This window comes from Indicator indicator, chromosome 27 (assembly GCF_027791375.1).
Source record: "Indicator indicator isolate 239-I01 chromosome 27, UM_Iind_1.1, whole genome shotgun sequence".
NCBI classification, from domain to species: Eukaryota; Metazoa; Chordata; class Aves; order Piciformes; family Indicatoridae; genus Indicator; species Indicator indicator.
In genome coordinates, this window is record NC_072036.1 from 5292543 (window position 1) to 5320396 (window position 27854).

Here is a 27854-nt window from a genome sequence, read left to right on the forward strand (position 1 = left end):
AACAGGTGTCTTGACCCCGAGTTGTCCATGGACTAAACAAAACAAAATATGATTCTTCAAATACATCAAATTCAGTTTCTCACCCTCATTCAAACCATAAGGGTTTTGTGAAAGGCATACAGGAGAAGTAATCAATCTTCTGTAGAGACATGACAGAAAATATTATTTCTCTTTACTGCCATTCCACCTGCAGCAAAAATTCAGTGAGTGAATAATTGTTTTCTTTACTGAGTCCAGGAAGTTTTGCAGGGAGGATTTTTGCCTTCCTTCGATATGAGAACTGCTGATGGCAGAAGGTATGGCAGCATCAGTGCCTGCTCCAAAGGTTGTTCCTTTCCAGAGGCATGGAGACCTGGGTCTGGTGAGAAACACTAAGAACCTAAGCTCAAGCTGAGCAAATATTTAATTGTTCATGACAGTATCTGACCTTTTACACAATACAAGATACTGGCTTTGAATCACCTTTAAGAACACTTCAGATGTCAGTTGGATCCAAGACACAAATGGAAATGGAATGGCAAGTTACAAACTGCACTTCACTCTCATGTCACCTTGCTTTATAAAGGTTGCCTTTCAAACAAATGAGACTGAATGTATCAACTGCTCAGACTTCTGAATTGTGGGCTCTGAGCTGTCTACCACAAGCCAAAAGCAGGGAAAAAGAGAATTTCCAGTTTTTAATACCATGCTATCATTCAAACATCTTCTTTTACTTTAGAGTTTGCCTCTGAAGCCTCATTCACACTAACCAGTAAATACTGGCACAAACAGTCAGGCTGAATTTCAAGGCAGCAGGGTGCTTTTCTGGAGCATGAGGAAGGATTGCAGAATCACAGCTGTGGAGATTAAGGAAATCAAAGCTGATACATTATTCCCTTTATTGGACATTTTTAAGTTCCCTCCTTCATGGGCTAAATTCATAATGCTGTCGTTGCTCTGCAGCTAATTGTATTGAGCAAAACAGAAACCAAAGTAATTTAAGCATTTGTTCTCTTTATACTCCCACTAGGCAAAACACAGAAACTAGAAAAGGGGGGAGGGGTAGAAATTATGTTCAGTTAAGTTTTTCCATTTTTAGCAAATTCTGGACAGCCAAAACTGAAAATAAAGGTAGACTTGCTGCTATGGCTGATTGACTAAAGCTTTCCACTATTGCTTGAAGCCTCAAAGCAAATCTTTTTAATATATTACTATTTCTTCTCCAATGCTGTATTATGCATATGAAGTCAGCTCAACATCTGTGAGCCCATTTCTGCCAAGTCTGTGTCCACCAGGGTCTGAAAAGAACTGAAGCAGCTGTTTCTTGAAACATTAGGTCCCTTTCTGCAAACTTGGAAGTTTTCTTCAGCCACTATAGGGAAATGTTGTCATCCACCTTTTGAAATGGTTGTTCCCACTCATTACAGTTGCCCTTTTATTAAAGCTTGTCTTGTTTAGGTCACTTGTAGAGTTTAGAAACAGAATCAGCAGGGGATTTGAAACTACAGAGCTTTTACCTCCTTGCTTTGTTGCTGTGGGTAGCCTGAGATTTTTCTAGTGGATACCATATTTCATATTTATTTAGGTAAGAAGCAAAGATTTGTGTATGTAATAGGTCTTCAGCATGTCTGCAGCATTTTTCAGGATGGAAGCAAACTCTTCATGTGATCTATCGAATTAAGGGCAACTTGGAAAAAAAAAATAACCAGTTCACAGTTCACTAAGGATAAATAGAAATTTTAAGTTCCTGTTATATAAAACAGGAATTTTGTTATCTCTGTTGTCAAAAAATCATCCTCCTAACCAAAAATGTTCATCTCAGCAGTCTTTGTTTTCCAACGGGATTAACCTAATGTTGCACCTGGAATTATTCTCCAGTATTTAAGTAAATAACAGCTTTGCTTTAATCAGTTACCAATCTCCACTAACCAGAAATAACTGATATTAGCTCTGGAGTAACTGTTAATTTCTGAAACACCACTTGTTAACAAGTGCTCTACATTTAACTTTTCAGTGCTAATTTTGAAACTCAAATATACCTTGTATTCCAGGGGGAAAATTATATTTATATATAAAATGTTACAGCTGTTCCTTTTGCCTCTTGCTAAGAACCACAAAGGAATGTTGTTATTTTCTTTCAAATATATCTGCTTTTTACCATGACAGACAAATTCTACTAGTGTTTCATAGCTATACTTTTCACTAAAGTCTGAACAAAATCATTGCTTTTCAATCTGTTTGTTCTTTATTGCTGCTCTTTGGTTTTCTGCTATTAATCCAATTAGCAGCTCTCAGGGTGCAGTGTGGTTTCCAATATTCTATTCAGCAGCTGTTGGCAAATCGTAACAGTTTTAAGCATATTCATGGAAGGCAAACAGTCCTGTTCCAAAAGCAAGTGAGGCTTAGATGACATTTTCTCCTTTGCTAAGTATCAAAACCACTGTGCTGGCACAGGAGGAGACGTGGGCCATTCTCACTAGCTTGTATTTCTGATCTACCAAATGCTTTGCTGCATTTTCTCACAAAAGGGTCTGCAAGTGCCACCATGGCAGGGAATTTTTTTCATTTCTTCATGTGACAGAAGAGTTCCTAACCCATAACAGATTCTTCTTAGGTTCATGATTTCTTGATGCTAGTGATGTCGCCACAAGCAGCTCCTGCCTCTGACCTCAGGGTTCAGCGAGTGAAGTGCTTGTTGTCTCAAGTCAGACTGATTTCCTTCAGCTTTCCTTCACACTGAGCAAACAACTCAAAATAGCTTGAAAATCAGTGACATTTCAGAATGCATATTTCTGATGGGGACGCTCGTTATGCAACCTGACTCTTTGGGGATAAAAATATTCTGACAAGTGTGATTGTAGCCTACAACTATTGAGACTGCAGCAATGTTTGACTGATGAATTGCTCTCCTGGCGACTTTCAGTGCAAACCAGTGCCTGCTAAACTCTCTCTGATTTGATTCCAAAGAGTGTATGATGGAGTTAGTGAAACAATTATCACAGAAATCACCCATTTGATTGACATTATACAAAGTTGTCAAGAATTTTGTTGAGAAATGACAAAATACAAATGGGAGTCAAGATTTCATTTACTTCATCTATGTTTTTTTTTTAACTATAACTTACTTAAAAAAAATTAATCCCTGACAAATTTCTACTTTTATCTTTATGTGCTTTTTTTTTTTTTTTTTTGTTAGTTCAGGCAGGGATTGTTGGTGGGTTTGGTTTTCAGGGCAGGCTGCAGGTTATTTTTTTTTATAATGCCTGGTGTTGTTCTGCTGAGGAGAACACTATGATATATTTTAATACATCCCTGTTACTTAACTCATACAACTGAAGAATCAGCTTTTCCAATCAGGAACCCTTGCAATGGGACTATTTCTTCACAAAAAATTCATCTTTCAGGCTGCTACTTAACATGGAAAGGGTTTTGAAAATGCTCAGTGGAAGAGATAAAATCTTGAGCTACTCAGAAAACTTGCCAGCAAAGTCTGAAAGGATTCTTTCCTGCACCTCCTCTTCTTAGATCATTTAATCCTTAGCATGGAACCACAAACAAATAATCTCTGACCCTTTTCTTTCAAGCTGTGCAAATCAGTTTAGGAACTGTGCAAGCTAAAGCCTGTGAATTTATCAGTTGAATATATCTGGACATCCTGAACTGGGCTCCTACAACTGTTTCTTCTGGCATCAGTACAGGTCCAACAAACCTGCTGCACAAATGGTCTTTTCTTTTTTTAAGATAAGTACAAAATACTGATTATGTGATCATGTCTTGGGAGAAAAAAGATATCTCACCATTGCAAATCTTCGAAGTCATTTGCCTCAAGTAATCTGTAAGCGTTTCAGAAAAGCTTTGTCTGTTGAAGCAATAATTCTGACTAGAAACCCTGCTTAAGTCTTTTGTTTGTTTTTCAGCAGTACCTGAAAGGAAGGAAGTAAAAGCAATGAAGGCAGCAGAGCAAGGTAAAAGGAAAACAAAGGAAGCCTGTTGGCATTACCTCCTTTAAAAGAAAAAAAAAAAAAAAAGCACAGGAAAGTGAAACCTCTGGATGACAGCTACCATTTAGAATAAAGTATAAGACATTTACCAGTGTAGCTTGGGCCAGCTAAGCTGTTATCACTTCCTTTTCTCCAGCTTCTCAGCTTTAGCTTTACCCAATATTACTCCAGTCAGAGCAAGCAACCTTTAGCAGCTGTCAGCTGCTTGTTACTTGTCATGGAAATTGCTGGAATTAGATGGCCTTAGCCTAGATTTTCATCACTCTTAGTCTGGGTGTCTCCAAGCTATTTTCCATTGGTATGCAAGTGCTCTCCCAGCCACCTGCACTGCTCCCCCTCTGCCTGACTATGCCATGCAGCAGTGAGGTGGTGTTTGCTCTAAGATTTGTCTGTTGTACAATGTGCCACCATTAGATGGGTATTCCTCTAGGAGGGACACTGAGGTGATGGAGAGAGGCCAGAGAAGGACAGTGAAGGTGGTCTGGAGACCAAGTCTGGTGAGGAGCAGCTGAGGGAACTGGAGTCATTTGGTCTGGAGAAGAGGAGGCTGAGAGGAGACCTTCTTGCTCTCTACAACTACCTGAAATGAGGTTGTAGTGAGGTGGGTGTTGGTCTCTTCTCCCAAGTCACTAACCATAGGATGAGAGGAAATGGCCTCAGGTTGCACCAGGGGAGGTTTAGGGTGGATATTAACAAAAAATTCTTTCCTGAAAGAGTGGTCAGGCATTGGAACAGGCTGCCTAGGGAGGTGGTGGAGTCCTGTTCAAGTGGAAATGTTCAAAACACATGTAGACATGGCACTTCAGGACATGGTTTAATGGACATGGTGGTGTTGAACTTGATGATCTTAGAGGTCTTTTCCAACTTTAATGATTCTACGATATGCAAAACATTTTAACTGTGCCATAAAAAGCACAAAGTGAGCAGTACTAACCAGGGTCTCTCAATGGTGGTTGGCATTGAGCAAGAACTTCTAAATTATTGGTTGTGACACCCAGAGACCTCAAATAAGGCACAATTTCCCACGATAGCACTCAGCTCCCCAACCCCCCAACTTTCTAATTTCTGCAAGTCAAAGGAATAAGAGCAATGTGTCACAACTACTTCTGTAGCTACTTCCAAGTGCTGGCAGCAGCTCAGCTCCTGTACTGCACAGAAATGAGTATAAACACTTTCAGACAGCAATTGCCCCTGCCCCTCATTTCTGCACCCTGTAGATACAGAGCTACTGCCAAGAGATTGATCACCCAAAGACAAACGAGCCAAAAAAACTTTCAGGAAAGTTTTTTCTTCAATGTATTTCTCATGGAAGAGTAATATATAAGATGATGGAAGCAGGTCTGAGTTAAAGTTTTGAGTGAGAACTGTACCTAATTTCCTGATTCCAGGTATCTGGAAGATCTGAGGAAAAGTGAGGGCTCTCTTTCTTTATCAGGAAAGTATGCACCAGAAAATGGTTTTTAACCTAAAAGGGACTTCTGAGCCTTTTAGACCGAGAAGTGAAATTGTTTGCTCTGCTAGCTGTTGAATGTAAGGACATGTCAAAAATAGATTCAGACCTGCTCAAAATCAGGATTTGCAGTTTAGGAAAAACACTAAATATAACAAGTCTTGCAGGAAAACCTCGAGTGGTGGCAGCACTATTTGTTTAGCAATCAGGATGTAACTTCATTGTTTCAAACCTGAAGGTTTTAGTGATCAAACTTGCAGCTGACCTCAAATCCCCATGGTCTGGAAAGGGGCTAAAAGGTTATCACAGCATTTCCATCCACTTATCTTCTATTAGTAGTAAAGCAAAGCTGCATCTAACATTTTTAGCTGGGCAAAGGAGAGCAAGAAGGCAGAGAATTCACAGAAGTGTCTAGAAGAAGACAGTGCTTTAACTTTTTTGCCCTGTCTGTTTGAAAAAATGCCATGAGTAAGTGTCAGACAATTGCCAGGGAGTTGCTGCCTGTTATTAAGGCAACTGAGAATTAATAGAAATGAGGAAAAGGCAAAGATTTTTTTTTTTCTGTTGATATCCAACTAAGAAAGGAGTTCTAACAAATGAGTAAATTGCCATCAGTTAAATCAAGCCATATGAGACTGGGGCAGGTGGGGATACACTCTTGCTGCACATCTGCAAGGTACTAGGTGGGAACCATCAACTTCTTTCACAAACACTGTCAGGGAACAGTGCAGAGGAAAACACTTTCAAGACACTTAAGGGCAATGTATATTTAAATACTAATTTTAACATTATATTTAAATGCCACATACTTATATGTATTGTTTCATATATTTCATTACTATATTTACATAATTTCTTGTGTGAACATGTATTCTAATATTTATTTTTTCTTTTCTCTTTTCATTTTTTGTTTCCATTCTCTTCTCTTTCCTCAGATAAACCAAAGATGAAACAAGGAAGTATGCTATAGTTTTACCTATTGCTTCTCCTCATAACTGGTAAAGCAATGTCAGATCTATAAACAGAGAGACAAAAAAAGTATGAAAGCTCCTGCTGGTAGTCAGAATTGTAGAATTTGGTGGATCGGACAGACTGGAACTGACACAACAGAGCAGATAATAGTAATAATGGAAACAAGGGGGAAATCTAGTAACTAACATAAGGCTCTTGTCATGGGGTTTGTGTTACAGGTGGTCACTTTGTCAAGTTATGACAAACTGTTGAACAGACCTTATTAAGTTCAGTCCTACAGAATATGGCCAGTGGTTATTTACACTTTCATTTCCCACTTCCAGGTCAGTCTTGGGTATTTTTTAATTCTCCATCAGCATCTGTGTCACATACCACATCATCCTAAAAAAACATTTTTCTTCTGGAAGTGACAACTACCACTGAAATACCTTCCCAGAGGTTTCCTTGTTTAGGGAGCACATGAGAATTCAAGTTTTGTCAGTAATTTTTTTATTATTATTATTTTTTCAAATGCATCATTGAGGTCACATCTTCTGCAGCAGTTTGGGTAGTTGTGTTCTTAAAAATGGAGGTGCAAAACAACTTCAAGTTTTTCCAGGCAGACTCCTGAAAGTAAAGGGTTTATATTGTGCAGTAAATACTTTATTTTGGTGAAGGCATAGTATTCTAGTATCTAGTTACCTGTGTTCTTGTATTAATCACAAAATCTTTACTTGAATTGTGAATAAAAAGAGAATAAAATAAAGAGAGAAAGGTCTGTGTCTTTCAGTCTAAAAATTCTCCAAACTTCTTGGGAATTTTTCATAACTCAGGAGCACAGAAGGACAAGTGTTTCAGTCTTCTCACTGAATTTTACTTCTGTTAACACAGATTTGATATTGACTTTTTATTAGGACTATGAGAGGCATATACTTTCACTGAGTATATTTCACAGATATCCACAGGTAATTGTTTTTTCACTTTGAAAATGAGTGACTGAATCATAAACTAAGTACAAAACCTGAAGGTAAAAGCAGGAGAGCTAGGGTAGCTTCTGAAACAGATGTCTGGGATGTAGCAAGGATGTAAAAAAATCAACTTTGTTATGATAAAATTACATTTTTGACCTTGTTCAACAAATTCCTTCGCCAGGTCTTCTCATTTAAAAATTACATTGTCTGGAAGTATTGAATTTTTGGAAGCACAATGTAGAAGGAGAAAAATAATGAAACATTTATCCCTTGATGTCAGCCTCAGTAGAAGAGAAGTTTCAATGTCAAAAGTAAATTAAGTTTTCCCACTCGATGGTTGCTTCTACCACAAATAAAATTTCATTATTTGTGGATTTCTTCAACCCAGATTCACCAGGAACTCAGTTTGTATTACACTGAGCTGAATACTAAATTGTGAACAAGAAGTTTGATTGATATCATACTAAATTAATATTGGACACTTCCCATACTTTCATAACCCAACCAACCACTTGCCAATTACTGCTTAAGGCAGTAAACAATTAGCACTGCAGCTACCTACTGTAGATAGTTTCATATTTATCTACTAAACTCCTCAGTAGGAGTCTTGACCTCTTGTGCTATGTGTAAATCCAGGAGAATCTTCTAACAGAGTTCTTTAAGATCTGCTGGCGTTGAATTGCTGCTGATTTTCTCAATAAAAAGATTTTTTTTCTTCACATCTGATGGAGAATATTGTATGTTGTTTGTTGTTTTTTTTTTCTTATTTTCCCCAGAAAAATACTTGTTAATTAGTATTTCTCAGATAACATGCATAAACCAGTATAACTGATGGTCATGACATGCATGAATTCAAAATCCAAGTCTCTATTCCTTCTAACAAGCCTGTTTGGGCATATTTGGGACAGTGTGATCTGTCCTTTACACTCTGATGTGTAAGCTTTGGAGAGCTTGGTTTTATCAGCCCAGATGATGTTCTCACATTTTGTCTTAAACAGAATTCTTGTTGTCCCTCTGGTTTAAATTCTTTCTTACACCTTTTAGAGGGTACTGCCCTTCCTCATCCAGTATCAACCAAGGATGGTGTGGCCTAGCTATCCTCACTACAGGGAGAATAAAAAGAAATCTTCACCCTCCTATTTGTTGCTTTTATATTGCACTCTCAATTTGATGGGCATCTGACCCTCTGAGACAAATGCTTTAAATAAGGAGACCCTTGGACTTGCTTACTGAGAATGGACAGTCCCAGATGAGGGAAGAAGGCACAGCCAGACCTGATGGGTCAAAAGTGGCAAAAGGCCAGTTCTGTCCTTTCTGGTTGAGAAAGGTGAAAAACTATTCTTAAGTTGAAGATTGCAAATTTTGTAAGTTTCATAGTTAAATTGATAAAACATTTTGTGGAATGAACTCTCTGAACAGAACCAGGTGCATTTCTTGCAATTCTTCCAATCATTCTATTTTTTGCTATTTCTTCTAGTATACAGTTCTAGTCTCTCATATGACCTAGATGCTTCATTCCCTCTCAATTAAATCTCATCATTTCATTCAGTTATGGCTTCTGACTGTCACTTTATCAGTGTGAATGCTTCTTTTACAGATCCTGGAAAAGAGAAAGAGTTGAAGTCTTCACCTGCTACAAAAGATAAAGGTAACATGGCTGGACAAAATTATATAAACTCCTAAGATCTATGTGCATCAAGAAAACAAAACCCAAACCAACAGCCCTGCATGGGCCATTTTGTTTTAATAGTGTAACTTACTTAGGAATTTATAAGCATAGTACAAGTTCAGAAAATTTGTGATAAAATGTAAGTCCCATTACCTGGATCAGAAGTGCAAACTGAGCCTTGGTAATATGAAGCATCTCTATGAAACCCTAGAAGTCCAAACTCAGAACTTAGGAACACTGGCTAAAGTTTGTTATTGCAACCTGCCAAGTGAAATAAGGTTTGAGTGATCTTTATTCTTTCATCAGACTGAAGAAAAGTTCCTGGTTTCACTTTGTGGGCATGCTAAAACTGATGAAAAGCAGTTTTGTACTACACATTTAATTGGTATCATAGCTCAGCTAGAAACCAGCAGTTATTCACTCAGTCATTATCCCAGAGGTATTAGATGTTAACCTTTTATCACTCTGGCTTGCAGATTAATGCTTTTTTTTTTTTTTTAATAGAACATGCTAAAGAAAAGGAAGGAAAGAATCCTACATCTTTAAAAGAGAAAGGTAAGAATGCACAATAGAATATGAAACTTGTTGGAAACCACACAAAGAAGTAATTTTAAAACAATCACTATAAATCTTTCTCATTGCAAACCTTAACCAACATTTAATTGGTTAAAATATTCTACAAGATTTATAGTATGGAAAAGGGGGGGAAATAGGACATAACAGAATGTGGTAAGCCAATTGATATTCAGAAGTCTCAAAATTAATTAAATAGATGTCACAAAACCACTCTGAGTAGTAGTTAAGAACTTTCCTATGAACTTGCACTTCTGAGCAATGCAAAATGTTTAATTGGAGACAGTGAACAAAGTCTGAACTGCATGCTTGCATAAATCTGTGAACACAACAGGACTAAAGTAAAGTTTATGAGCATATGAGTGGGTAATGTGATTTCTGGACTACAGAAGCTAGGAGTTAAAACCCCATAGCTTCAACCAGTCAACCACCTGCAACATGAGTGTCAGTCTGAATCTTCCTTTGTTTCCTTGTTTAATCTCTAATTCTTCTAATTTTAATATCTAATTTCCATGTCTCGTTGAATTTGGTCAGAGTAGATGGTTAGCTCAGCTGAATTTCCCTTCATCCATTATTTTGCTGAATGCTTTTTTTGCTCCCCACCTTTCTAAAGACAGCTGTGTTTGAAAGGAGAATTGGTCTGTGGATGAAACTTATCCAACATATTATCTAGGTTCTTTAGGATAAAAAGATCTCCCACATAGGCAGACATATTAATACTCATTCTAAGTTATAGCCATTGTATGCTATTTCAAACTAAGAACTGAATGAAGAGTTTAGTTTAAGCACTCTATTAAAAAGAAAAAAAGTATAAAAGCCAAGGAGGAATAATCTTATTGCCAGATATATTTTCAAAATTCTGGAAGCTGTGTTCATTCATCACTCTTGTTTAATTGGACAAACACTCCCTGATCACTTCCTTATACACAGATCAAATTTAAGTTATAATAATCTGCAAATCCTGTGGTTTTCTATGGAGGTGCTCCCTGGAAGGGAAGGAGGACTGGTGATCCCAGTATCTGTGGCTCAGAGGGTGGGGAAGTGCACTGTGTAAAGTGTCCTCCTCTGGTAGCTGCATTCAAAAGTTCTAAAAGTCAAGTGTTGAACCTGCTTTAGGAGCTACAAATCACAGGAAAGCACAGGGAGACCTGATACATGGATGACAAAGCAACCTCATGGGCATATGGCACCAAACCCACAAGGCCAAAGTCTGTAACAGTGACTGCTGATCATAAATGTTCACACAGAGTAGAATGGTCAAGTTGGGCAGCTCTTGTCTCAAGACTTCCTACATAGTCTACATAGAGGCTCAAAAGGTTTCAATCTTCGCACTGGAAGTTTTCTTTCAGTCTCCTGAAGGTGTCCACCTGCTGCTGTGAGGATCAGGCTCCCAATTTAAGTACCTATCCCTGAACAGTGTGATTTCTCCAACAGCTTCAGCCATCCTGGAAGTGAACCTTTACTGTTAGAACTCACACTTAAAGCCAGATGGATAAAGTGGGATCACTTCCTGGTACCATGGCAGCCAGGAGGATGATCAGAGTTAAACCTATTTTGGAAAGGAACTTCTTTTAGCTTGATCTGTTCTACTGAAGATTTGGTTCACATTAATTTGGAATAAATGGCATATATTTCTAGATGCTTAGGTGCTATATCCTGTCAGATGGAGTGAAACTGGAGCCACTCAACATCCTGCAAGCTGCAATACTTAAACAACATACACTCATAAGCCCAGGAAACTATTTCCTCACTTTGGAAAAAAAAACAGTTCCTCCTAAAATTCCCTAATATATATTTAAGAGCATATTGCTTAAAATGAATGATTAAATTTCATATTAGTTGTGTACACAATACAATGTATGTTTTTCCTGTGCTTGCTGACCCAGAATACATGCTTTCTGAAGGACTGGGGTAAAAAAATCAGGCTTCAGCCTGCCAGAGATTAATACTCTCTGACTCCCTGAAGCTATGGATAAAGCCCTAACAATTTCTAATCCTGTGTCATTACTCTCATTCTCCCCTCCTCCTTTCCAGTTTCTTCCTTCTGTTAGGTCTCTATAGACAGAATTATATGTAGCAACTTATACTCTTGCATTTACTACTAACACTATTGCACCTTAAAAAATACAAGGTGGTTACTAGAGAGGATGTAGGCAGGTGAAGGTCGAATCCATTTAAGTTCACAAGGTTTAGTCTTAATTTTTAAATATTTCTTCATTTTTCTTTTAAGTGTGAAAGGGTTGACCTATCTTCTAAGTCTCAAAAACTTAATTATCTCCCTGCAGATTCTCTGAAAGGAAAAAACCCCAAGAATCCAGAAGGGTCAAAAGAAAAAGGTAAGTCAAGTTAAGAAATTCATAACTGAATATCAGAACAGCTTTTTAGTGCTAGAATTAGGTCTCAAGTAGAAATGTATGAGGATGGAAAACCAAAGCCATCTTGGTTCATGTTTAGATTCTTTTAGCCACTATGTTATGTTTAACAACATTTGTGCTGTGCAGATTCCCAGTAGTGTCCCTACCTATGTAAATGCAGGGATTTGGTTTTGAGTCCTGGGGAAGTGCTAAAATGTATTTTTATACCATCTTTGGGTTGTCTGTCAAAAACAAGTTGTCTAAACCCCACAGTGGGGACATTCCTTCAGGGAACTAAACTACATCTGGTCCATGTGGCTGTGGATGAAGAACATGGTTGACTGAGAGTGAAACTGGCTGAGGCTACCAACAGATCTGGATGTTTGTGAGTGGCTGATTTTAAAGTCTGAGGGAGGCTGGGCTGCTAGCTGTGCATACACAGAGGTCTTGGATTGTTTGGTAGTGCCTTTTTGAGAGAAAACCCTGTTTGTTACAATGGGTCATGTGTTGAACACTAATACAAGGAATTATAGAATTCATGGGCACCGACGACTTTCTGGAGAGTACAGAAGCAGCTCGAAAATTTTAGGGAAACAGCAAAGGCTATCACAACTCTGCATGATTGATGAGCTATAATGGAACATCTGAGGTCCAAATTGTGTCGTCCCCCCCCCCCCCTTTTTTTTTTTTTTTTTTTTAAACTGGAGATAGTCAGTGCAGCCCAGATTATGGTTGGCATTATGCAGATTACTGAGAGTACAGCACTTCTGGAAGGAATATAAAGCTATTCCTTCCAATTGAGGTAGGTCACTACTTGGGGCTCAAGGTTCTCCTGTTTTTCACTCTCAGTCCATGTGTCTCACTTGGGCACCACAAGAAGATCACAGTTTTCCTTTAGTTAGTTGTGCTTAGCCAACTGCTGGGTTTTCTTTTCTCCTTGACTTCTGCTTTGTCAGGTACAAGAGAGCTAGTATATGAATGTGTTTTTTTTTTTTTCTCATCACCTTTAATACTTTGTTATATTCTGCAGAAAAATTAGAGATGCAATTATGTTCTTGGGCTACTCATTGTGACATAAAGTAGATGAATATGCATTCAAAGGATGAGCAGCAGTCTTATTTCATACTCAGCTTGCCTGTGCTTTTAAAAGGCTATATATATGCAGGAAGTGAAATCCTGCTCACAGGCAATACCCTTATGGCCTCTTTGATATTAAAAGAATAATGGAGGCCTGAATGAGTAACTGGCCCTTTTGTCACTCCTGAATAAAAATACTCCCACTTACCTTTATCAGCAGCCTCTGGCTTTCAAGACCAGTATTCCTGATATTTTAATTGTATCAGTTTGGATTAACGTTTTATTTGGGTTCAGCAAAAGAAGAATCCATTGATGCCAACCGCTCTATAGAATCACTTTCCTCTTTGCAAGTCATTATTCTTCATTGCCTACTTGAGAGGCAGCTGAACAGTTCCCTCAAAATGCAAAGAAACTAATGACATGATGAAGACTTATTATTTTATATATCCAAGTCTGAAAGGATGAATGAATGACCTCATTGTTTCTTCCAATTCTTCATTTCCATGCTGTTAAATCCATTTAATTATCGCACCTTTTTTTTGCTCTCTGCACATCAGATTGTTTGACTTGCTTTCTCTTCAAATGTCATCTTATTTCTCTAACCTGACTAGTGACAAATGTTAAATGTTTCTTTCTAGAGACTGCTAAAAGAAAAGATGTGAAGCCTCCAGCAGCCTTAAAGGAAAAGGGTAATGTCTTATCATTCTGTGGTTGGGAAATAAGCAGTCAGCCTCATGAAAAGGTCTGCAGGAATCTCAGTGCAGTTTGGATATATTCTCAATTCCAGGCTTTTGGTGAAAAGGAACTAAACCTACCTTCTTCTCCCTTAATTGACTTGATATATTGAATGGCACAGTGTCTGGCATGATTCAGATATAACAAAATCCTAACTCTTGTTGTGCTGTTCTTAGACTTCTCTCTCACCTGCACAGCCAATATGGCTGTGGGAATTCTGGTCAGTTCTGAGTGAATTAGTAACAGAGCTGTTACTGACAGGAGGACAGGCTGAAATGACAGACTGCACAGGAATGAGAGCATGGCTTCAACTGCAGAAACTTTGCCAGCTAATTTTAGTTTGCTTTTAAATCTTAGAGTTGAGCCTGTTATTGAAATAAACAGGAATTTTAAGTCTTAGCACCTCTTTTGCACTTTTGGTTAGTCTGGCAGTATGCACGTTTGTCACTGTGCTGCTTGGCACAGTGTGTGCTCATATCACTAACTTTCTCCTTCCAATCTGTGTTTGGTATCTTTTCCAGACTCTTCAAAAGGAAAAGAAGTGAAGGCTTCAACTGTGACTAAGGAAAAAGGTAACAATCCCAAGTTGAGATGAGCCTTAGCATAAGATTCACTTGGGAAACTAAATTCCTTGTGCAAATGAAATCCTAGTTTCTTCACTTAACCACCCAGAAATATCCTTGAAAGCCATCCTTTGCTGCCAGAAGTTCTTTTAACCTGGATGATAATTGAGAGATACCTAGGGGGCTACTCACCAAGTTGTAGGTACTTTATAGACTCCCAAGTTACAAGAACTTATTTTCTCCTTTCTTAATTTTTTCCCTCTCTCTCTCTCTTTTTTTTTAAATGTTTAAACTTATCATTTCAGGGTACATTTTGCTTTTCTTCTATAAGACATTATTTAATTGTGCTTTGCTCTGTCTACTTACATTGAATTATCAACATTAGCCAGCCAATAAAAAACAGCCACAATTCATAGCACCTCTTAAATATTAGGTATTTTTAGGCAGTGATAAAACTGTAATTATGATTAACCAACTGCTTTCTTTCTTTTTTTTTTCTTTTATTATTCATATCAGCTAAATTCAGCAAGGCTTAGTTTTACTTTTACACTATTTTCATATTGATTAAATACCACTTGTTTGTTAAAAAGCAGTCAGGTTAAGTATTTGAATACTTTAACATGGATAAGGATATGTAATAACTTCCTAGCTAGTCACAGTCCTCTGAGTCAGGCAGGACAGCTGAGTGGAGTTGTCTCCAGGGATATCCCAGACCATGAGCATCCCACTCAGTAAAAAGGGAATTTTGCTAAGAAGGGAGGTGTCTTCTGCTAGAGCATCTTTACTTGGTTCTTTCTCACTCTACTTCTCTTCCTTCTCCTGCTCTTCAGGAGTGACCCTAGATATTGTGACTGTTGCACTTTGTATCTCTGGTGATGGCATTGGTATTAATTTAGCTATTTCATTAAATTCATTTCCACTTCAGCCCATTGGTCTTCTCTCCTTTTCCTGATCTCCTTCTCTGCTAGAGAGGGGTAATCGGGGTAATCAGGTGACAGAACAACTGTTAGAGTTCAGCTCCAGATATGGGTTAGACATAGACATGGCCCTTAAGTAATTGACTGTTGAGCTTCTGATTGATTTAGCTAGATTTTGCCTTCAGCTCTATATAAATATTTCTGATTTGAAGATTGATTTTTTTTTTTTTTGCATTTCAGATCTAATAAAAGCAAAAAAAATACCATTTATTACAAAAGATCAAATGTTGTAAAGAAGCAATACATATCTGTAAGGGTTTTTTAGCTGCAGTACTAATGAACTAGCTTTAGTGAGGCATCAAACAGACACCAACTAGACAACACAATAAGCATTTTAAAAGGACTTGTTCCACTGGCTGACCAAACTGAGTTAATTAACTGGTGAATAACAGCTCCTTTTGAGGTCCAAAATTGAGTTCTTTCAAGAAAGAACATCTTTAATTAAACATTGTAGAATTTCAATGACTTCTCATGAGGTGGTTTGTGCTCAGTATATTTGAGAATGAAACTCAGTACCCATAAGTGATTAACTTCACTATCTCTTTTCTTTTTATAGAATTAAGCCTTCTTCCCCTAGTAGTTGATGGGACACATGCAAAATTTTCCTTAAAGCAGTAGAAAATAGGTTTCCAGTGAACTTTCACAGCATACAGAATTTTTCCACACAGGTTAACTTTTTAACCTATAGATTAAAACACTGGAAGAGATGCATAAGATTCTGTGCTGTTGTATCACCTTACAGTCTTACAGTTTCTTACCTGTCAAGACAAGAACCAAGATCTGAATGTTTAATGAGGAGTATGCTGAGTTTATGTGTTCTGCATGCAAGGTCACACTACAGACAGCTGTGATTTTTGTGATAAAGAGGCTCTGATGAAGTCTGAAGTAGAACTGCTTGGTTTTTATAGTAACAACAGGATACTTGGATGATCTGTGCTGTAGTTGAGTGGGGACTCAATGCTGGGTCTGCACAGCCTTTGTGAGCTTCTCAAGTGAGATGCTTTTCCTAGCTGCTTGCACATGACCTTGTGAGTCACCCGTGGCTGTACTTGATGCCTTGCACAGCTCACGGAGAGCAACTGGTATCTCACAGAAGTTTGGGCATTCCTCTTGATCCTGACTGGCTCCATAAGAATTTAAAATATTTGGACTAGATGCTATCAGACACCATTTTAGGTCTTGTGTACCTCAGTTCTAAGTCTGCAAAGTGACAGTTCTGAACAAGACTGCAAATCCTTCAAAGCCCCTGAAGTAAGAGTGCAACAGAGAAATGCAGACTTGAGTAGGAAGCCCTCCGGCTGTGCGCATGTGTACAGTGACAACACCTTAGTGTCTATAACAAGATTCAGTCATTTTCCAGCCACCAAAGTCTGTGACACAGCCAATCTTCTACAAGCTCACTTTGAAGGCACTTCAGCTCAGCAGCTGCAGATTCTAAAGAGTTGTTTCTGTCTGCTCTGTTCCATGTGACAGATCTTCCCAAGCCCTTTCTTAGCTGCTGGGATTCGTACGAATGCGGCACGTCCAAAAGTAAACACAACTAACTCGGTGACACTGAATGTGTATGACAAGACATTGACATTTTGTCAGAAGAGTGTAACCTCCAGGAGCAAAGTGGCTTTAAGCATCCATGTGGGGTGCTGTGCTTCACTAAACCTCCTTTTTACCAATGTTAAGTGACATCTTGCATACATCAGGCAGATAGTTTGAAAAAAGCCTCTGTAGGGAAAAGTGCTCGGGAAATTTTGTGGCCATTGCCCTGTGCAAAGAAGTGCAAACAAGAGGTCACTTTTATGAACACTGGTATTTTTTTTTTTTTTTTAGCCCACTGAAAGGGAGCTTCTTCAGTGGACTTCTCAATTTAAAATAGCCAACCAAAAAATGTCTTGAGAAATCACAGTGGTTTGAATGGCATTTGCCACTTTAGAGAGATTTGTCAAATTGCATTGATAGAAGTGACCACAGTGGAACCTCTTTGGTAAGATGGGTGCTATTTAGTCTTGAGAAGAGAAGACTCAGAGGGGACCTGATCAATGTCTATCAATATCTGAGGGGTGGGTGCCAAGTGGAGGGGGCCAGGCTCTTGTGGGTGCTTCACAGTGATAAGACAAGGACCAATGGGTTCAAACTTGAACAGAGAAGATTTCACCTCAACATGAGGAGAAACTTCTTTCCAGTGAGGGTGACAGAGCACTGGAACAGGCTGCCCAGGGGCATGGTGGAGTCTCCTTCTCTGGAGACTTTCAAAACCCACCTGGATGCATTCCTGTGCAGACTACCCTAAGTGATGCTGCTCTGGCTGGGGGGTTGGACTTGATGATCTCTTGAGGTCCCTTCCAACCTCTGATATACTGTGAGACTGTGAGGATAAATCCACTTTTGAAATGTGAATGTCACATTCACTCAAGCTGGATAGAGAATTGCAATAGAAAATCCTGACTAAAAAAAAAAAAAAAAAAAAGAACCTAAATGTAAGGTAGATGTATTAGCTATACAAAAATTGCAATATCAACCTGTTCAAATGGTTCATCCACTACAGAACATCATTACTGAGTGTTGCCAAAAAGAAGTACTTCCAGAAATCATAAGAGCTTTAACAGTCAGACACTGCTAAAGTGATGGATATATAAACCCCAAGACTAAATCATAGTGGAAGGTATAAAATTCCTATTGTGAGTCAGTACTTCTCTGTAAAAGTAAAATAAATTTAAAAATCTTCAACAGACACTAAGAAATAAAAGACCAAGAACAGAAACAACACACTTCATATAAATGAAACCTGTTTTATGAAAGGAAGGAAGGAGATGAAGCTTTTAATTCTAGAAAGCAGTTTATATAAATTAAAGATGAGGCATGTTTTATGGCAAACTATGAAGTGTAATGTTCTTATGGTTTGATACTTTATTACTATTATATTTTAAGGGAAATATCCAGGATAAATAAGTAGCACCTGCATATATATATATATAGAAATACACATTCAGTAGTCAAAACAGGTTTGTAAATGAAAGTATGTCTACTGATAATCACTCAAGGTATCTATTGGAGGTAGGGACTGCTACATTCTGGGACTCCTGGAACTCCATGAAATGCCCTGGGCTAGAAGGGACTTCCAGAGGTCATCTAGTCCAAACTCCCTACAGTAAACAGGGACATCCCCAACTAGATCAGGATGCTCAGAGCTTCATCAAGCCTGACTTTGTCTCCAGACACAGGGCATACACCCCCTCCCTGGGTAACTTGTTGCAGTGGTCCACCGCTGTCAGAGTAAAGAATTTCTTCCTAATATCCAATCTACCCTGCTCTAGACATAAAAGCACTCTGAAAAGCCCTCTGTGTGTGTATCTATCACTTTATACATGCTTTTGCAATAAACCAAAACTCTTGTTGCATAAAATTGTTTCTCATTTGAGATCAGAAAGCAGGGTTCTGTCTAAGACAATGTTCTTCTCAGCAGCTGACAGATGGGTCTCCCTCTGGTTTATTGCCGTTTTGTGCCCCAATTGTGCTTCTCTGCAGAGTGAAAAACTGTCCCTTGCCACAAACACTTTGGACACTCTCTCTGAAAAGTGAGATTGACAGAGAAAGATTTGCACCTTCCAATGCAGCAGAGATCTGATCCCTGGCCTCTTGATGTATTTTGAGACTTGTGCTTGTCTTTGGCAGTGTGCTTAAATTAATCCTCTTATGTCTTAGATATCAGGTTTCAAGGACTTAGGAAGTCAGGCTGTTCCTTAGTTGTCAGTGAGAGGTTGGAACAGACTCCACACACAGCCAAAGGAGACTTGCTCAGGGATGTAACCATTTGCTTACCACCTCTACCCAGTGACTTTATAGGGTGCCTGATAATCCATGAATCCTGATCATCTGAAGCAGAGCCTGCACACTTGTGTTGCTTTCAATCTAGAGAATGTGCTTGTGTAGCCTCACTCAGACATTATTGGTAATAAAGGCTCACTGTAAACTTTTTAGGGAGTTATTTAGTGAATTAAAGTTTTCTTAGTAGGTCTGATCTTACTTACTTACCTACTGATCTTAGTAGGTCTACATCTTACTAATTAGGACAAAAGATAAAGTCAGGCTATGGAGGAGAGCTCAGCCACAACATCTTCCTTGCCCAGTAATAACAAAACACATGAAGATAATTGAATAAGAAGTTTTTTCTCCAAACCTCTTCATTAAAACCTTGACCAGAGGTGGAAAAGGGCAGGAAAGGTATTTCCAGATACTGAATGAGATGCTTCAACTAATCTAAAGGCTAAACTCTCCTCTCTGGTGCACACTGTAGTGGATCTTTTAGCTATAGTTTCTTATCATGATTAACATTTCTGATGACACGAATAAGAGAAATTCTGAGCTCAAAAGACTAGGAGATAAAACATCTTTGAGGAGGTTCTGAGAAAGAAATATCATGTCATATGGTTCTTAAATATTTTAAAGCAGTACCTACTTCTTAAGCTATGAACAGATGGACAATTTATGGTGAGATGGGCAAAGACAGTATCAACTCAGTGAATGCCAGCTGCTTTGCTGTAGCTGCCTGCATGAGGTGGTTTTCACTTCAGCATAACTGTTCATATGCATTCTGTTATCACAGAGTACCTGACAAGAGGATGAGTCTGCATTTGTGCTTGTTTTACTGCAACTGACATGTCTATAACCAAAAACATGTGAGCATTTAGTCAAAATTTCCACCAACTTTGGCCAAATCAGTTGCTGTCTGACTCAGTGCCAGGATAAATACAATACTTGAAAGAAAACTGGTGAAATCGTAATTAAAATCAAACAGAAACCTCATTTCTGGAAAATCATATTGCAGAGATTTAGCCTGCACAGTGGCTGCGAAAGAAAATTATGTCTTAGTAATAAATGTTCTGAAATCTTAAAATAATAAGCATAGCATTTATGGGGTGCTTTAAATAGGTTTTTTGGAAAGTTCCAGCATAGGCATTGCTGTAGAAACTAAATAACTGCTGCCTGAGAGGCATAGTATCAAAGGAAATAAATATCTGATTAGGAAGTAGAAAGCAATTGTTTCATTTTCATCTTGCAGCCCACTTACAGAATAATTGCTTATGATTCCAAGTCTGGTCTTGTGTTATATTCCTTGATTAACAGGAAAAGTAGTAGTGTAATGAAACTTTCAGATGAGACAAATTAGTTAAAGAATTCAGGCTCAGAAAGGGCTGTGATACACTCAATTTGCAAGGTGAAGGGACAGTGTGATGGCAATGAAATTTTAGTGTCAATAAATATAATATACTGGAGGGAAAGTTTTAAAGAACATGTTATCTCCAACTTAACTGTGTAAACTCAAAAGAGGACTCAAGTATTACTGCAGATAAATCAGCAGAGAACATTCCTCCATATGCAGATGCATTAGACAAAGTGCACATAGTGAATTAAAGCCATTGCATAAACCAAAGATGCATCTTGTCTGGGGTGCTGCTTACAAAACACTTATGTGATAATGTGGCCTAGGAAAGAGCAACAAAAGTCTCACAGAAGCAGGAAAGATTCAGATTACCTTTGAGATTAATCAGTATGATCGTCATACGATTGAAAATCACAAATCTAAGTCTAGGGTTCTTCAATAATACCACAGAGGAACTGGAAATGCAGTTTTCAGAGCCCAGATTTTCATAATTATTGCAAATGTTGAATGGAAGCTAAATTTTGTGTGTCAGGATGGATGCCAGTTGCTTATATAAGAAAACATCCAAAAGGTTTCTAGAGGAAATTACTTCTTTCTCTGTATTCAGACTAAATATCTGTTCCTGCCTACTGCTGGGTCTCAAAACTGCAGGGAACAGATGATTATTGAGTAGGAAACAGCATTCTTAAGACATTTTCAATATTTCAGGAAGGTTTGTGCTCCACAGCTCAGAAAAATCCCTCTGAACCATCACTATCTATGGGATTAAATGACTGCTGGTGACCTAGACTCAAGTTTCTGATACAAGTTAAAACATGAATTATTTTCTCCATGAAAATTTACTACACTGATATATTTCTGTGACCTTTCCAGCACCTGAAATTTACCTTTCTTTTCCCATAAATAAATAACCTTTCTTTTCCCATTAAAAAAAAAATAAACAAACCCCCCTCCCCCCCAAAAAAAAGGTCTTCCATGGTTTGTAATATCTTTTGCCCCATTCACAAAACATAAGAGATGATGGTGCTCACCTCTGGTTTCTGGAGTACTTGACAATCATTCCTGATTCATGATCCCTAAAGGTAGGGTATGTATCCTTGATAAATACATTTTGGATTGTATTGTATCTGTCTTAACTGGAAATGTATGATTGTTTTTGGATAGGTCTAGGAAAGGAAAGCTGTGATTTAAGGTTATTAATATAAGTCCTCTTCAAACAGGTCTGCAGGTACAAATTCCTAATTCAAAAACTAGATGACACTTTTCATCAGTACAGTGCAAAAAAGAATTTGTTCTTTCCCCAAATAATCAAGATAAAGAACCCAGCCAAGAGCATCTCTCATATCTGAGCATCACATTTTCTAGTTCATAATTCTACTTTATTTCATGTCCTTCCCTGCCCAGCTACAGTATATCACTCACATCTGTTCTCAGCAGGTAATCTGGCTTTTTATCAGATTCAGACCAAATTTCTTGGGTAATCTATCCATCTTCTTGTTGTGTTTCAGGTACAAACACATCCCTCAGCTTCTGAAAGAGCTAGGTTAAGGATGGTGCTTGGGCTCTTTTTCATTTATTCCTTGTCATTTGAAGTTGGAAGAACAGGATCTGAGCAGAGCAGTGCTACTGGCAGCAGCAGTCAGAATAAGGTCTCTTCTGTCTCTCCAGATTTGTTGGATATTTACAGTATATCCCATCAGAAAAACTGTGGCCAAGGTGAAAATTCAAACAGATGTCAAAACAGGACATAATAGCAGAATATCAGAGAGAGTGCAGTGGCAGGCATGGGTGGACCTTGCTCTGCCAGTGCTTGCCTCAGGACCAGAAGCATCGTGAGCCACATTCAGTGAGCTGGCAGGACGCAGGTCAGAAAGAGCCTAGAGCTCCACTGCTCTTTTGCTTATAAAACCTACCCAGATATTTGGGGGTTCTGTTGATTTGGGAGTCCCTCTAACATGCTTCTTGGCAACCTAAGTATGGTTTCTGAAAGCTGTTGAGGCTTCTGTTGCAGCTTCTGAGGGAAAAATACTGAATTGGCTGTGGCAAGAGTTTTGTGGAAGGTGGACTTCGCAGCTTTGATACACACATCACCTAGGAAAGCACAGTGGTTGCAAAGAGGACCAGGTCCTGGAAACATTGCTTTTCTCTATCCTAGGCATGAAATGGTTTTTAATGATTTCTTTTATGCAACAAATTTGTTTCATTCCCAAAGGAGAATAAGTGGTAGAAACCCTGGAAGATATTTGAAATCAGAATCTTTTTTTTTTTTTTTTTTTTTTTTTTTTTTGATGCACACTATTGATAGATAGCATTTTGGTAACTTCAGATTGAAAATTTGATCTGTTTTATCCAAATGCACTCACAGTTTGGAATGAAAGGACTTTCCATTTTAAGAACAGGGATGAGGCAGAGGTCAGTGTCCAAACCCATAATCAATCACCCAAGGCTGTGCTTACTGGCTTTCTGAGTTGGTGACCCTTGAGTTCTGTCCTGCATCAGGACATGCTCTCCAAAGGAAAGACAGAGCCCTGCTTTTGCTTGTTTCCTTTCCAGCTCCAGTGCCACATCAGGTCTATTCACACCAGCAGCCTGGGCTGGGTACCCTTTTCTGAGGAGTAAGCACTCTGAATTTTAATTCTTCTGTCTTTTACCCTCAAATGCCAGCCTAAGCCAGAGGCTTACTACTGCCACTTCTAACAGATGTGTTTCACAGCAAGAGTGACATCTGTAACTACATTTTTAGAAGGTTCAGTCCTATAAAGGCAGGCTGGGGAATGAGATTTCAAATGGACTTAAATATGAGCTTAGCTCAGCTCCATCAGGATTGCAGCAGTCATCTGTAAATTCAAGCAGCCCTCCCATTTCAGACACTGCGGTCCTTTCAGCAACATTTTGACAGGTTTTCACAGTCTCCATTGCAGATACAGACAATGATTAATCAGAATCCAGGCCAAACTTTTGGGATGTTTTTATTCTATCTCCAGAGTTTGAATAGGGGTCACACAGCTCAGCTTACTCGGGGGAACCCATTTCAGATGGTTTAAACCAGCTGTAAGGTTCAAAGCAGCAGGTTCCTTCCAGTCTCTTTCCAAACTTCTTTCCCACAAAATTCATACTGTGGAATTTGAAGGTGAGCTTGCTACATGATCAGGTCTTGCAATTCCTCCTTCTAGAGGTTTAAGAAAACTGAATATCACTTAAGTTCTAATTTTTTGTTGCATTTGTTTACCACTCTAAGCTTCAATATTTTAACAGATGAGGTTTCAAAAACTTCCTCTTAACCCTTCCCTTCCTTCCTTTACCCTTCCCTTCCTTCCTTAACCCTTCCCTTCCTTCCTTAACCCTTCCCATTCCAGTCTCTCTTCTTTGTTGATTACTAAATCTTCAGTCTGTGCTTCTCTCTCCAAGTATTTGTGTCTTGGAGGAACAAAGACTTTGTGAATAAAATGAAAGGTGAGGATTTAGAAAGGGCTGAGCAGAGACCTTGTTGCTCTCTACAACTACCCTAAAGTAGGTTGTAGTGAGGTGAGCGTTGGTCTCTTCTCTCAAGTAACAAGTGATAGGACAAGATGAAAGGGCCTCAAGTTGCACCAGGGGATGTTTAGGTTGGATATTAGGAAAAGCATTGGAACAAGGCTGCCTAAGGAGGTGGTAGAGTCACTAAAAGAGGTGTTCAAAAAATGTGTAGATGTGGCACTTCAGGGCATGATTTAGTGGTCATGGTAGTGTTGGGTTGACAATTGGACTTTATCTTAGAGTTCTTTTCCAATCTTAATCATTCAGTGATTCTATCAATTTCTTCACCTGGCAAAGATATCTATTCCTATGTTGCATAATAAGTAGAATTATGTACCCAGAAAGCTCATATATAGGTGTTTGAGTGATTCTTACTGATACTCCACCCTGTCCATTTCAGTTGTGAAAACAGAATGTTTCTGTTTCTATTTCAGCTGCGGTGAAAAAGGAGGGGGAGAAGAAAGGTAAATCAATTACTTTCCCTTGACTGAAGTGTCTTTTGGGCTCTGACCACTATGAGAAATGTCTCTGTCATTCAGTGATACAATTGCAGTGACACACACCACATCATGTGCTACCATCAGCCAGCTCTATCTACTCCTCCTGTGATGATAACACAGTTGTCATTTCCAGTATTGTTAGCTCCTTTTTACCACAGGCCAGCACAGCCCAGTATCAGATGCTTCATTGCTCTGATTGGGAAGGAAATGAAAGGCTTTTGTTACCATGTTAGGATTTGTCAAAGAGAGCAATACTTGCAGTGCACCCTGCATGCTGACCTGGCTGCTTGTTCTTTGCAGAAGGCACTTACCAAGGGGCATTTAATTTCCTCTTTTCAGAGGTGGATGTAGCATGGACGGGAGCTTTGCTGAAATTGCTCTTTGGTATTTTAACAGATTACTAGAAAAAAACGGCCCTAAAACATTAAAACATTTGAAGATGAATATACTGTTTCCATCTATTTATAGTGTTGCCTTTCAGAATAAGATTTGCTGAGTTGAAACATTGCTTTTTGTGATTTGTCAGTTTGATTTCAGCTGCAAAAATAATGAACCATTTGTACTAAGGTGATATTTTCCTTTAGTGTATTCAACTTTATTTATTGTGGCTTATAAACCATATTTTGCTGACTAAACTGAAAACATTTCCAGTTTGAGATTTGGTATTGAGTAAGCAAGAAAAAAAACACTGGGTCATTATTTCTGAAGTTCAGTAATAGGGGAGGTTAAATTTGGGGTAAGGGGAATGCCTTTTGTAGTTTCAAAAACATTTGGAAATTCTACGACCCACATAGTTGATCAATGGAGTCAACCTTTGCTATCTGTACATGAAGACATTTTCAATGCTGGTAACTTATTGTTTTATTCTGTTATCCCTACACAAAGTTGTTAACTGAACTGGAAAAGAAAAAAAGAAAAAAATTAGTCTGAACTGTTTGCTCATGAGTGAAATCTTGGCTGTAGTGATGTTAGTGGCAAAATTCCCATTCACTCCACTGGAGCCAAAATTTCACCTCGTGTTTAAGAGAATAATAAAATTCATTTTGGTTATCAAATCCAACCATGCTTAGTAGGTATCAAGCAGGATATTTTGTCCAAAGATTAATTTGCAACAACTGGGGCATGAAAGGTAGCACATGAACCAGGGAGAATCAGCAAACTGGCAGCTACGCTCACAGCCATTGGTTTTCAGAAGGCAAAATGCCTGCTGTGTTCACAACCTTGAATTCATCCCTGGACTGTTACATCCTTAACAGAAAGAAAGGAGTGAGGTAATTTCTAAGGGTGCTCCTTGTGTCAGCCTTACCACAGGTTGTGGGTCCATCCAGTTACAGAAGAACATCAGGGAATTTGAAATACCTACTGCTTGCTTTGGTTCATTTCTCACAGGTCAGGAGTTTTTCATCTTTAACCATGATCTTCCCCAACAAAACTGATTTTAAAAAAACACCTTTTTAATGAACATCCTTTGAAGTGGGATCAATATTTCTGTTTAATTTTCTTTTTATATATATTTTCTGCTCTAAAAAAGAAATAAATAATTTCCTGGGATATCTTAATCTGTTGAAATGATTTTAGCAATGAGTGTAGGTAGGATACTTTCAAGCACCTGGCTCAAGGCAAAGTTTACTTCATGCTGCTGGTTACCACCACCAATCTACTTCACAGAAACATGGAGGTACAAACTGAAAGTCAGCTTTGGTCATTCTTCTGATATTATAGTTTGGTTTTTGTTTTTGTTTTTGTTTTTGTTTTTTTTTGACTAAGCCTTCCCCTGTTTTTCTGAGATCACAGTCAAGATTGTCAGCAAGGAAGGTAGTCATTCCAGTGACAAACATTGAATCATAGGATTATTTAAGTTGGAAAAGAGCTTTAAGATCATCATGTTCAACTGTAACCTAACACTGCCAAGTCTACCACTCAACCATGTCCCTAAGCACCACCACATTGACACATCTCTTAATACCTCCAGTAATCTCCCTGGGTTGAGCCAGATAACCCTTTCAGTGACAAATTTTTTTCCTAACACCCAGTCTAAACCTCCCTGGCACAACTTCAGGATGTTTGCTCTCATCCTGTCACTTATTACTTGGAAGAAGAGAAAGACACCTCAACATAACCTCCCTTCAGGGAGCTGTCAAGAGGAACAAAGCCTCCCCTCAGCCTCCTCTTCTACAGACCAAACACCCCCAGTTCCCTCAGCCACTCCTCACCAGCCCTGTTCTCCAGACCCTTCATCAGCTTTGTTGCTCTTCTCTGGACACTCTCCAGCACCTCCATGTCCTTCTTGTGGTGAGGGACCCAAAACTGAACCCAGTGTTCAAGGTGCACCCTCACCAGTGCTAGTTCAATGAAATTTTCCACTAGCTAGAGAACTAAGGAAAACTGGTTCAGTGATGTTGGTATCTTCAGTAGATATGCACTAAAATGGACAAATGGACAGAATTAACAAGGCCTCTTCCAAAACATAAGCATGCCCTACTTTAGCTTTCTCATTTTACTTCACATTGTCTGCAGGTTCCACATGGAAAATATTGCATGTTAGTGGCTGACTCCAAATATGATCAGCTTTTATTTATTTCTCCTTATTCTGTTAGCATTAAAAATTGCTGCAGGTTGCATGTGTATTCCTCTGACTGGCAATGAAAAGGGGCAATGCTTGCTGTTTAGCTTAAGGACATAGTATTTTTTTGTTCAGCTGAAAAAAAAAAAATAATAGAAGTAGCCAGGCAGTGCTGTAAATTGACTGTTTCATTACCCAAAATGTATTGTGGTAGTAGCAGGCACAGCTCAAATACCTCTTCACCACTTATCATGCGAATCATGCAGCACAGAGGCACTGCACTCTATATGAAACTGTCTCCAATTATTCTGTCTTATTCACACACACACCCTTCATCTAGAAAAACAAGAATAATGAGCAATGCAGAGTGACAAGCCATCATCAAAAGAGAAGATGGAATGACACTTTCTATCAAGGGTACACTCCGTGCATAGCATAAATCAGACAAGAAGGAGTTTGAAAGTGAAAAGAACAAAATTAAGATGAAGAAACTTTATGTTTTTCACTGATTTCTCCAAACACTAATGATACTAACAGGAACCTTAAGGTACAACTTATGCATGAAATCTATGCAGTAACCATTTCTATATGAAAGGTCAGCTCTCCAAGACTTTGTGACTGAGGTCCTAGAAAACAGCTTCAGCTTCCAGCATCATGTTATCCTTCAATGGGTGTGGGACAGGAGAATTGTCATAGAAATGTGAAAAAAAGTTGGCAATTACTAAAGGCCAAGAGGCAGCAACCCTTTGCATGAGGAAGGAACTTCCTAAAATCTCTGAGAGCAAATCTGGCTGCTAGAACACTCACACAAAATAAAACA

General features: G+C 38.6%; 1 protein-coding gene across 1 annotated transcript in view; it reads left to right on the forward strand.

Annotated features, from left to right (window-relative positions):
- Nucleotides 1-27854, forward strand: part of TRDN (triadin) — a 212119-nt gene that overhangs the window by 145942 nt on the left and 38323 nt on the right. The window contains 8 exon segments of the mRNA XM_054393020.1: nt 3897-3944; nt 6366-6389; nt 8950-9000; nt 9526-9576; nt 11880-11930; nt 13664-13714; nt 14282-14332; nt 24406-24435. Of these exon segments, the coding sequence (XP_054248995.1) occupies nt 3897-3944; nt 6366-6389; nt 8950-9000; nt 9526-9576; nt 11880-11930; nt 13664-13714; nt 14282-14332; nt 24406-24435 (357 nt within the window).